General features: G+C 44.3%; 1 protein-coding gene across 1 annotated transcript in view; it reads left to right on the top strand.

The window, feature by feature from the left end:
* LOC135911671 (neprilysin-1-like) overlaps positions 1-12,862 on the top strand; it is a 124,235-nt gene extending 111,373 nt beyond the window's left edge. The window contains exon 12 of the mRNA XM_065444012.1: positions 12,155-12,862. Within this exon, the coding sequence (XP_065300084.1) occupies positions 12,155-12,514 (360 nt within the window). The 3' untranslated portion in view covers positions 12,515-12,862. The remainder of the gene's footprint in view (positions 1-12,154) is intronic.
* The last annotated feature ends 409 nt before the right edge of the window (positions 12,863-13,271 follow it).

The raw sequence follows: 13,271 nt of genomic DNA, 5'->3' as shown, positions 1-13,271 counted from the left end.
GTATTGTCCATAATTTATTATTTGATACAGAGTGCGTGCATGAGAAATTCTACCTGGCCGTGCCATCAGGAACAGTTTCATCCCATGTATATTATTGCCTTAAAGACCCCTATAATAAAGGGTACTACATAAGCGGTCACAAGCTCGAACTGCAACCGACGGAAGCTGCCCCGAATGCCTTTCGAGGAGATATCCAGTGCTCCAGTCGTACATATACAGCGCTGAATGCTACATGATGTGAGATATTGTATCTCCTGAAGAAAGCGACGTAAAATAATGCCACCACCTCAGAAACCGTGAGCAACGCTTACTACATGCTTTTTATATTTTTTGTCTGGAGGAGAAAAAATTTCCAAACGCGAATCCAGTGATTTGCGACTGAAATACGTAGGGGAGCCTGCCGGTTGACTAATACAGACATATTTTTGTGGCACAGCACATTAGATGCAGACTGGTCGCTGATACTGCTGTCTTGTTGTACATAGGGCTTGCAGACGTAGGCGAATAAGCTGAACATGAACCGCAGCCGCGTGATCGCTACAAGCCACAGCCTCTGTTTCGCGTGAGTCGTCCTGCAATTCTACCTCAAAGCGCTGGCGAATGAAACTGGCCCCTTGTTGTTTGCTTGTAATAGAACCGAGCTCTTCGGTTTCAAGACGATAGCATTGAAACAATTATAATGGGGGAATTCATTGACACAAAGGAACCCACCGACGCGATTGCGCGAGGCTATAGATTTAAAAATTTGCACCATCCAAGGTTCTTTAAGGTGAATCTGAAGTACCGTACATTGTCGTTCTCGCCTTCCGCTCCTACAGCAGTGACAGTTCGCAGGCAGAAACCGAACGCCAGACGTCATGCTCAGCAGCAAGATGCATAGCCAATAAACGACTGATGTGGTTCTGAAAAAATTAAGCCACCACTCAAGCGAATATTTACCCTCGTGTTCTCAGACTACTTTAGAGTCGAAGTTGTTGCTCCACTCCAACGAGTTGAGCACAGCGCATTGCGCGACCAAAGAAGGCGCTACGCTTTTCATGAAACGCCATCGTGATCACTTCTATTTAGGGCTAATGCTGCCATTAAGTTTCTTGAGTTGTCATGGAGTGTTCAGTAGAGAAACGGCCAAGAATACTGGAGGGAAAGTTCAACTACTAACCCTGTGTGTGCTGGGTGTCCACAACCCTGCTGTTCATGCATGTCAGCGTCTTCAGCTAAAAACCCCTTGTTAAAGCTCTCTCCCTTTCCTGATCCGTTCATCTATCAAGGATTGCCAATGTTAGAGGAAGTAGAATATTGTCGCAGGCAATATCCCAAGGCCATCAAGCCACAGATGCGGCAGAATTGACGTTGCCGTATTCATCAGTGTAGAACATCGTTGCTTGATTGCGCGTTGTAGCATTCGCCAGTGTTCAGTGTTCCCTGCAGGTAGTTGGTGTTTCACCGTTTTCTGAAAGCAGCGCCCTATTCCTAAGTGGATAGGCGTTGTAGAAAAGAAGGTCGCAATTGACCTGTATAGGGTAGCGGGTTGCTGGTGAGCGAAGTGCTGAGTGGTGCTATCTGCGGGAATGGTTAGGCAGTGCATCGAGAGTAGCGGTTCGTTCGTTTCCCTTCACAAATAACTTTTTGAGTGATGTTGCTCAGTCGCCGCAGAACTGCAGAAGGCCAAATAAGCGACTTATCCACGCTGGCGCATCGTTGTTCTAACTCCCACTTTATCACGAGGGTGGTACCTCATACCTCGATTAGGAAAGTTGCGCTGGTTGGTGTCCTGCTATTGACGGCAGAAATGCATTCGAGCAACTTTAGCCACCCCGGAGGATGGCCCATCAAAGAAAATCGGCAGCATTCGGATAATAGTGGAACATGGCGTTCAACATTGTTGAGTTCTCCGACATTGAAATGCATCATGTAACTGCGCAAACAACAAGGGACGAAGAAGGAAACGCACAAGACAGGCGCGGAAATTCAACTGAGATTTACTCCGGGAAATCCCACATTTATACATGTATCATAATCACACTTGCTAATCATCAGGCAACCATCTTTCGATGTTGGCATGCGGGCGTGAGTGGCACAAATGTGCATGCAAATATTTGAACTCTTTATCGCTCAATGACACTGAAGAGCTGCTTACGCAGCTGCCAGATTGCATTTTTATACAGTAAGCTTCATAGATTTCTCAGCTCAGTTGTGAGGCAAACATCTTCAAGACTTTAGTGTTGCGAAACCTAGGCGTGCTATTACGACAGTGGTGACAATGGCCAGCCAGCTTGCCATCCCCCGCCAATCCTACTCCTGCGCGGTGCTCTTGCACTCTGACGTTTAGACACCATCCCGTCTGCCTTATGTCGCTGTTTCCACAAGAGAGGGGCATCTGGTACACTACCGCTATTCTGTATGGGACGAACCTGTCAACGTGCTTGATACCACATTCATTTCCTTTTTTCTTTCCCTGCACCATGTTGCACATGCCCGCCAGTTTTTTGAGTGCCGCGAAAACAGCCGGTACTTCACATTTTCAGCCACCTTTTTTAGGTGGTGAGAGATTTGGTGGCAGTACGGGATGGGGGGATATACGGTATGGATGGTATGGGATGGATGGCACGCGACGATGGATATCTGAAGAGGGTGTAATGGTTTTAACCAGGTAGCAGACGGGCGATATTTGCACGACCGCGTGCATGCAGCTTGCATGAAAGGCCAGGAGGAGAAGGGGCACCGAGAAATGCCTAAAAGAGTGCATGAAAAAGCAAGTTTAGTTACATCGTGACGCTGTTCTCGTTTGCACTGGTCAGCGGACGTCCAAGAACGGCCCTATTGTCGGCATCCCTCGGTGTGTTGAGCGACCAGTGAAATACGTGAGCACTCGTCAGGCTAGCGATAGTACGGTCCAATAGTGTCATTGGGACAGTAGGGTTTGCGGTTCCTCTAGCAGAAAGAGCGGTTGCAATCCGGTGGTGCCTTGCGAGGTCGTGTTGTAGGCGTATGTGAAAAACCGAAGCACAAGATCGCAGTTGCAGTGGTCTGACAACGCATGCATTGAAAGCATGTCACCAAGATTTGTGATAAGCCATTAGTGTATTGATGGGATCAAAAGCGGTATTGCTACGGGCAGTAATGTAACATTCAGAAAGGAGGAAGTGCAGAACTTCTGAGAGGAACATCTGACTTCGATAGGTCAGCAGTTTTTGAGGCACACCATGGCGGAGAACAAAGTTGCGCAGGATGAATGAGATAACGTTGCGCACTGCTGCAGCAAGTAAAACGGTGGTTTGAGCATACTCTGTTAAATGATACACAGTGACCACGATTCAACAGCTACCAGCAAACATATACCGAAGAGGTTGGTATAAATAAGCGCTAACACGTTAAAATTCGTGAAGACGGGGTCAAGGAAGCGTTTGTGGGGCGGCGGAGAGGCGAGATACAGATTTGCGGCGCTGGCAGTCAATGCAGGAGCGCTCGTATTTGCGGACACAGTTGTATATCCCACGCCTATAATATCGTAGCCGCAATCGCGTGAGCGTTTTAGGGAAGCTGTATACCACTACCCCCGAGTGCATCTGTCTAGTCCTTGGCGAAAAGTGTGGTCCTATTCCGGAGATTGTGCAATAGCAGGCCGACACGCAGCTGAGGTGATGCAGACCTCAAACACTCTACCCGTAATAATACTAAAAATAATAAACTTAAATGAAATAAATCAGTCAAGTAGATGGGTGTACTGCGTATGATGGGTGTACGTATGCGTATGTACAACCATACACTCCTGATTCGCAAGAGGACGATGCCAGCAACTGTAGGGATATCTGTGCCGTACGAACGGAAGATGGGATTGTCATATTCGCTCTGTATACATCTCAAGGCACACCCAAGAGTGGTATAAAGATGATCACAACACACTGAGCGTGGGTTAGCCGTGATGGAACTACTTCTGTGATTCTCGTTGCACGCTTGAATGTGGACATTTCAAAAAACCAGGCAAGAAATGGTTCACTGAGTTTATGCTTGAACAGTTTGGTTTCAAGTGCCACACAAATACGGGTCACTCAAATAATCAACAACGGTCGAGTATAGGTTTAATGTTGGCCAAGATTCTGTCAAAATTTGTAACAGAATCAATCAGCGTACATCACAATAATCAGAAAGCTATCGTCACTAGAATTACCATATGACGCAAATGAATACACCTACCCTTGGGTAACCTGGTGTAATGTACTACACCTTCGCTGGTCATCTGATTTTTAAGGAGTGGAACGGTTGGTCAGACTTTTTTCACACGGCACCATGACAAAACTGGGGCTGAGAGCGGGAATTCTGGCACAAATCTTTGTGGAGTTGGTGGGACACTGATAAAAGTCATTTAGATCGTCGTGATGATAGCTTCAGTGGTACTGAAGCATCTCGCGAATAACGAAATGCTTCGCGTGTCGGCGCAACGCGCGAGGTACCAAAGTCATTGCAGGTTCTGACAGGAAATTATATAGCCAGGCAATTAATAGAACTTTTTAGGTCTAGTGCCATCTGCCAGATGTCGACTGCTAAGACATTACGGCTGGAGTTTTATGCACTGTTGTCTAAAATTACTGCGAACCACAACAGGGCATCCGCGCCGGAGAGCCTAAGTCTGCAACCACAGACGACGTAGTTATATTCTTGGAATTGGATGTCCTACCCAGCGAGACAGATGAACTGGTCTTGGAGATTAGACAACCATGATAGCCCATTACACCATCGGAAGGTTGACCGTATAGATACAGGCGAAATTTTTTGAGGAGCACATAGGATGGCCACTCAATGTTTCTGTTAAAGAGTAATTGGCCTCAGATTTTTTGAGGGCACAACAGGCATAGGAGACCGGGTATTTACCTACGATGGTCTTACACTAGGCGATCACAGAGCCAAGACCGACACCACTGGCATCAGTGCGAAGTTCTCTCGGTGCACCTTGCGTCCAATTACATAAAAGTGACGGAGCTGTAACTGGTTGACAGAGAGTCGTAAACGCATTTTCTTGTGCCCCCAACCATGTAGCAAGTGCATCGCCACAATATAGAGGTTGCTTTACGGATGTGATCTCAGTTGCAAAGTTGTACACGAAACTTCAGAAATACAAACCCAGGCAAATATAGCTGCGTGGTGCCGCCAGGTGGCCGGCTTCGGGAGCTCCGATACGGCGGGCAGTTTCGTAGGATCGGGATGAAGGACGTCTTCCCAGACACAGTTGGCCAAGGTGTTCGGTTTTCGAGCTTCAAACAGGCACTTTTCCAAGATAACAAAACCGGCATCCCAGCAGGAGAGGGTAAATTTTGTAGTTTCTCTGGGCGCAGAGTCGGTTGTCGAATACTGTCCAGAAGAGAGAGAGAGCTGGTGCACATCGGTGAGTCCATATTATCATGCTTCCTGGGAAACCGCTCAAGGAACTGATAGCGAACGCCAAGCAACGTATGTGTTAGTGTTGTTGACGATGATGATGATTTATTGGCATCCCCTGTGAAACGTCGCGATGACGAATAGTCACGTAGCCTACTTGATTTATTCAAGAATGGTGTACATGTTTTTCATTGTGGAATTTTTCTATAAATCTCTCTGACCCTCTTCTCCATCTGCCTCGAAACTTCTCTACGCACGTTGTGCCGCTACGCATGTCTGTACCAGGTCTAGTCGTACGAATCTCTTCCTTGTTTGTTTTTGCACTAATACCTAAACCTTTTTGCCTTTCTCGCCTGCTGACCAGTTGATGCTTCCGTCCACAACAAATTTAAGCTCTTCTGGATGGTATCCGTTACCTACGGGTAACACTGGCGGAATCCCTTCGCAATCCATTCGCATTTTTGCTGCAGTATAGCCCTTCCTAATCTTGCTGCGAATACTTGCTCCGTTATGTTATTTTACCTCAGTCAACCAGCTCCAGCCTCAAGTGTCAAGGCACTGCCCTTTGTATTATTATACACGTTTTCCTAATTTTTTCAGTCTTGTAATTCTGCATGACCATCTTTCCCAGTCACTCATTGAATTCGCCGTTTCTTTTTCTGTGACATGGTTGCTTGTTTACACTTTCAATTACACCATAATTGGTTGCCGACTGTATTAGCCTCATTCTTCATTGTGTGTCCACGTTTATCAGGTGCAGATCCTTGCGCACTTTGCCCCGCATTTATTTTCAACCATAGCCCGGAGTAACTTTTCAAAACTAATTTTGCACTTACTCTCACTCCGAAAGAGGCCCACTCCATGTCACTCAACAGTGCCTCATTTGTGGTTTTCCCGTATACCCCAAAGCCAACAGGCCTGCCCATCTTTGGTTAACTTCCAACCTCGACAATATATATAGTTTTAATCATAGACTAGCATTTGTGATCGTTAGCGCTTGCACCATTACTCCTTTCAAGATTCTACGCACCACCTTATATTCATTTCGCCCATAGGTGCTCTGTGCTTTATTATTGCTACATTCCGATTTTTTTTATTTTCAGATGATTTTTGTGGGCGCCTGAGTTAGTCCGTCCTTCGTTTATGTATACGCCAAGGTATTTATTTTGCTTGACAGCGGGTGTGACTTGCCATTGAACTCATGCTACGTAATTACTCGTCCCTTCACTAAAAATCAGAACTGCGTATTTTTCCAGGCCGAAATGTGTAATTGCGTTGCCAGAGATATTCGCTAGTCTCATCAAGTCTCTTGTATTGTCTGCTAGTAGCACAATGTCGTCCGCATACGTCAGTCTGGGAACCTTCAATTCCACAATTTGTCTATTAGCACCCCCCCCCCCGCCCCATGCATGATAAATCAAACACTAATTCACGGTTTTCCAGTCGTCTTTTCATGCCTTAACGTAAAGCGTCTACAACGATGGAGACAGAGGACTTTCTTGGTTCAGTCTGTGGTGAATTTCCATCATTCACAACATTTTTGGCCATTCCATATAATTTGTACTGGGTTGACTCTATAAGGAGATTCTCCCTCAGCAGCCCCACGAAATCGTCATCTATCCTTTCGTGCTTACGAATATCCAATAATGATTCCCTGTCAACGTTGTCACAGTTTCTACGATATCTAGAAATGCTATCCATAAATGTAGATGCCCTCAGTTAGTATACAGATACATTATCCTCCAAGCGTCTGCATAGTCAGAAGTCTTACAGTTCCCACAGTACATCATTTTCTCAACCCACTTCAAGAGTTCTAATTTTATGGCTTGCATTGCCATTTTATACCGGGTGTTTCTTATGAAGTCGAAAATGTTCAAAAGTTGCCCGCGGCAATCAGCACAATTATAATCTTTGATATAAATTGCTTGATGAAGCGGCTATTTGTTCTGCGAGAAATGAATATTCTTCACAAAATATATTACTCATTGTGCTAATAAACATTTTAATTATTTACTTTACGGCACATATTTCTATCTACGAATTATGGCCGTTGAATTCGCAAAGCGCAGCTACGTGTAACCAATTCTCTGCACTGCACCACTTTCGAAAAAAATTGCAAAACATCTGACAAAACGCATTGCTGTTCCCGTTATTTTTATGGTTCAATGCTTAAAACAGCCTTTCTGCAAAAGAAGTAACTGAACGGCAGTGCATTTCTTCAAACACTATGAAAATAATATCGGAACTGGTGCAGTTCAGAGAGTGCGTTCCAAATTGACCAGCCTTGTGAAGTCACCAGTTATGATTCGTATATTGAAATATGTGCTTTAATTATTCAAGTTGTTTATTAGCCTAATTATGTTAGTTTTTAAAGAAGTATTTTCATTTCCACTATAATTAATGGCCGCTCCACTGAGTAATTTCAAACAAGCGTTAGAATTGTGCTATCTGCAATTTTTCAAACGCAATTTTAAAAATTTTCGACCTTCGAAAACACACCCGGTATATCAGCGACCATGCTGCAACTGGCCTTTAGGAGCTCGTCTTATCCTTATAACCTTTGACTCTGTATATATGGTTCATCTATGCTTTCAAGTCAACTGACTGGAAGTTTTGCCTTCTAATCATTTGCTCTGTAGCATCAGTGAGCATAGCCTTGCTCTATGGACCACAGTTTTTTATTAGTTGTATCGGTATTTGACCGGGTCTTGCTGGCATGGTATTCGGGAAATTTTCTTTTTTTTGGTAGTAAACGATTTGCATGCTAAATAATGATCACTAGGCTTCTCTGTTGCTTCAGGGTATGTTTGAGTGTTAACCACGCTTCCTTTCATGCCGAAGTAAGCCCTAATACCTTATTTGGTGCATCTTAACGCATCAGCCCCTTCGAAGAAGTCGCCAACTTCATCCTTAATTATGGTTTGCGAATTTTCATTCGGAGTTCCGAGTGCTTATGCATGGTTTCAGAATCCTTTCTAGGACTCCTTTATCTCTTTTACGACTGTTATGCGTCCAGCGCTCACTTTGTACTTAATGTTCTGCTGCACAAGCTCGCTCTCTCGCAACCCTTCTCCTTTCTCGGTAGTCGTTCCATCTAAAGAGTACCTCTTCTTAGTTTAATCCCAATTTTATGCCTTCTCGATGATCCCAATACAACTGCTCATGCTCATCTGTAAGTTTCTTTAATTCCTTCTTCCACCATTCCCTCATTCAAATTCAACAATTCTGTTGCCATATCTGTCTTATGTCGGGCTGCACGCCTCAACAGTCAGTTATCTTGCCTGACTGTTGCAGCTAACGCCTCCATTATCCTCTATACTTTCTCTTTAGAAATTCTGATACAATTGGTTCGTATTTTCTATTAATGTCTCCCCAGATTTTAAGATCAAACGTTTGTGATCAACAGCCAGACATTTTTGTTTTGCACGTTCATCCATTATCATTTTGTCTAGCTGTGCGCAGATCACATCTGGCACTAAGGCACACTCGATACATGACTGCCTGTTTCCGCAATGCCCCGTTACATGCCCATGACCCTTATTCTCCCTATTAACAAGTATAAGGTTCTGTACATCACCCAGTTCCAGCACTAGAGAACCGTTGCAGACATCATATTCATCTAAATTCTTCATGTGGCATTCAAATATCCTACTAATACCACCTGGCTAATTTCTTGTGCTCAATATTATCGCTTCTAATGCGACCAATCAATTCCTTCTGATTTCACTGCATGTCTACAGGTAGTGAAAACACGTCTTGTTTCCCTACTCATGTGCCCCGAATCAGTAAATGCTCCTTGTGCCCTTTGTGTGGCAGTGTGATAAAATCAAGAAACGACACCTGGTGCTAATATTGGGAGGAGTAATCAACGTACTGCAAGAACGGTGCCCAAGGCTTGCGAAAGAAATAGATTATGGATTTACCGATCCCTGGAACCTTTGCACTGAAGTGCCAATCGCAGGGTGTTAGCTACCAGAGGTTGAAAGGCAGATATGTGAAATAGAAACGGCAGAGGTTTCACTAAATGGAGAGATTTGGAATCTACCTATTGTCATAAATTTTGCGCACATTAGCATCAATAGCTAGGTACACGGAGCAAGGCGCATTAGTAGTTTTATTCATGGCGGAATGCATTTTAGCAAGCATGTAGCATTGCCAGTTTGATGATGATTCGCTGCACAGTCAGATCTTTCAGCGGGCTTTAGGCAATCAGGAAGTTAAAATAACTATTTAATGGAGCGACAAACCTGAAAGTAGTAGAAATGAAAGAGATGATGTTGAAGAAAGGCGCATAAAATATAAGGTAGACTATCTAGGTGGCCTATAGCGGTATAAAGAGCTAGATATTCAAACGAAGCTCATTCGCGAATTTAATACTATGCACACTCTGAAAAGACGCATCTGCAAGATTTGAAGCCACCGCGTCTTAGGAAATTTTTTGTTTGTGGGAAGTGTACAGTAGATTCACTTGGTCAAGCAAAGGAAGACGCATGACATGCTAATGAAGCGAGGTATGCATTGGCAAATGGCAACAGAGGAACATCCATTCATTAGAGGTCCATGGAAAAAAGAGACGAGTGTGAGTGTAGCTTAATAAAGGACAGATGCCGATAGTACATATCAAAATAACTAATCGAATAAAATGCTTAAAAAATTGCATTACAAAGGCTAATTATGGATTCGGACAATTGGGCTCAATGAGCATGACAGGGAGTCTGAAGACGCGCGTGGGTGACCTAGACGGATATATTGATTACAGGCTTTCTCTAGTGCGGTGCAATTAAGCGCATCTTACAGAATATAGCAGAGAAAATAAAGAGGTACACGCAAAAGTAGATAATGTTTGGGTGGACAGAGCTAGTGCAGTGCAAATAGATGACCAGATGAGGAGGGCAGTGCCGGCGCCTGCGCTTGGCCCACTTTCCCTTTCTTCGGTTGCGGTGGCTAATTAACATCGCGATGGCGTGGACTGCAACGGTAAAAAATCCGCTTTTGCGGATCCTGAATGAATTATATTTGGTACATCTCGCAAATCATCTCGTAAATCTCGCATGCGTGCCAAAAGAATTCGAAAACATTACATCTTTACGCAAGAATTATTATGCGCAGCCGGAACCATTATCAGCTGCAACACCGCATAGCCAGTGCTAGAGGGATCGGTGGCCATCCAAGTTTTATTCTTTTCGGAACGGGGTAGGCTCCGGCTATTCTGAACAAAAAAAAAAATGCTCTTTTTTGTCATATGAATGAAACCTTAGTGCGTGCACGCCACTTTGACGTAGCGACTCTCCGCGGTTCGATAACGTCGCTAGATTAACAAGTGAAATGGCCACAGACCGAAAATTTTTTACCAATCATGGAGGGTTAATTGGAAACAAACACTCACAAGCAGAAATAAATTTTCTTTCTTGCGGGCCTTATCATGCCTAATAAGTTGTTAGGGTCATATCAACTGGGGAAATTTAGCAGTTACCGTGACGTCTCGTGACAGACAAGCGAAGTGCGGGTGTCTCGATAAGTTTCGGCCAATCTAGAGGGCCAGTAGCAGAAATAGAACAGAAGCGTGTTGAATTGCTTTGCGTTATAGCGCCTCTAATCTGATTCAGATTTTGTGCAAACTTACGAAGAAACTTGTCTACGTTTTATCAATAGCGCAGCCTTGCGTTGACAAGGTGCGTGTAGGTATTTAATAGAATTCTTAGCAAAAAAAAAACCTTGCGAATACCACCAAAAATTACAGGCACTGCGAATGTCTGTTGAGCTGTACATGCCCTTGTGTGCCAATTTTGTCTTGTGATTTTTCCTGATACCAACAGAGCACTGCCAAGACATTTTCCCTTATTATGCAAAAACTACCTACTCAAAATACCACCGCGAGATTTTACTCGGAGTGGGAAGGAACGTGAAATAACGCTCTTGTGAAATTTAGAGACGAAACCAGGTTGCACTTCAAGAATACGTGCATGGCCTCACGTGAGTGCGATTGACCAGGGGCCTAAAGAAGAACCATGATTATAACGTTTCAAATAAAAGTGTTGCTTTGAGTCACAATTTGCTGATATGTCCTAATCTGTAGCCATAACATTTGTTGTTGTTGTCGTTGTTGCTGTTGTTGTTTTTTGACATAACTTGAAAGCGATAGTCCGTGGTTTTGCTACAATGACGCAGTTATACTCGCGGAGAATATTTTGTGCCGGTGAAGAGAAAACCACGAGGGCTGCGCGTCTGCGCACATGTTACCACGCCACGAAGTCGGAGAGCGTTTGACGGCACATTTGGTATTTTGGAGCTGATGCTAATCCGCGTAGCTTCCACACCGGATACGGACGTCGTAATTAAAGCCGAAAAATAAGCCTGCTTTATCACTCAGTTTTGTATTTAGTCTTATTTAACTTTTGTAAAGAGGTGTTTATGTTTTGCCTTCCGCAGACTAAACTATCGCCGATGAAATTGTGATAATTCTTCCAGAAGCGCACTCTATTGAGTGCACTTTGCCGCCGTAGCTTTATTTTCACTGCCACAAAAATGTGACCGCCAGTATTCAAATGAAACGCAGACCACACAATAGTATTAGTTTCGATAACGCATTGCAATGGAGAAAGACAAGCAATGGTTAGCACCTGCTTGTTCAAGGTCACAAGGTGATTGCCACCAATATTGATGGCATAACTTCCTGCTACCGGTACTACTAGTTGCAGACCTCATGGGTTATCAGTTAAACCAATTATTACAGTTTAAATAAAATGGCGGATGATCACTGGGATGGCTGTGCATCTCGCAGGTCCTACGGCAAAGGCATGAAGTCCTAAACGAGACGCTAGACTCTGAAAACCTCGCCGACTTAGGGGGAACAACGATGGCATACTCCGCGTTTAGGTCGCTGCCCCCTTCAAAGAGAGACACCACGCTGCCTGGCGTCACCATGACAGCGAACCAGCTATTCTTCGTCGGCCATTGCACCACATGGTGTGAGAAACAAACAAGAGAACCGTCGCCCTGGCTCTCTGGCGAAGATCGCTACCCACCTGGCCGCTCTCGGTGTATTGTGCCACTCATGAACATGCCCGAGTTCTCGGATGCATTCCACTGCAAGCGGGGGTCGTACATGAACCCGTCAAATAAGTGCAGGTTCTGGACCTGAAATTGTGACAGCCCAAGCGTTCTTTGTGTCATTATTTACCTGTGGTTGTATATAAATTCTAGGTTCTGTCGACAGTAGAACAGATAAGATTACCATCCCAGCGTTTGTACACATATGCACACGCACTCGCCTGTGTGCGTTTATCGCAACGCAGCTGCTCTAAAAATGGAATAACGTGTGGATAGTTTTGTCTTTTGTGGTAGGAGCGGGAGTACACAAGAACTCAGTCAATTATGTCATACCTTGTTTTAAAAGCTCTCTTGGAAAGCTGTCTGAAATTATTTTCCCAATCGTTTAAAGAAAGAGGTAAAAAGCAATAAATGTAACCTTCACGCACTTTCGGATTACGAAAAGTTTCCCACGAAGAGATACTCACGAGTTTGAAATGTTTGCGCGGTCCACTATGCCAAAGCGGCGATGCGGCAAACTCATGCACACAAGACGGTTAGGAGAAATGTTATAACCTAAAAAAACGAAACGTGCTCACATTCCTACTTTAGAGACGAAGCACTAGTAAATGTGAAGTATATGGCTTAAGTCGTCATTGCACATAAAATTGGGCATATGAGTTGCTGACACTCAGACAATGTGCCACATACTCGAAGCACTCCTAATTGTAACGTCGCTGATTTGTCGTTGCAATCTGTAAGGTGCAAAACTGTCCCTGCTACAGTTTCTCCCTCAGGTCGAGGCGGTGAACAGTTGTTCATGCTCAGAGGTTGTCGCCAAGACAATGCGCAATATCTTTGTGACATCG

This window comes from Dermacentor albipictus, chromosome 2 (assembly GCF_038994185.2).
Source record: "Dermacentor albipictus isolate Rhodes 1998 colony chromosome 2, USDA_Dalb.pri_finalv2, whole genome shotgun sequence".
Lineage (NCBI taxonomy): Eukaryota > Metazoa > Arthropoda > Arachnida > Ixodida > Ixodidae > Dermacentor > Dermacentor albipictus.
Note: the sequence above shows the minus strand (reverse complement) of the source record. Positions and strands in the feature narration are given on the sequence as shown.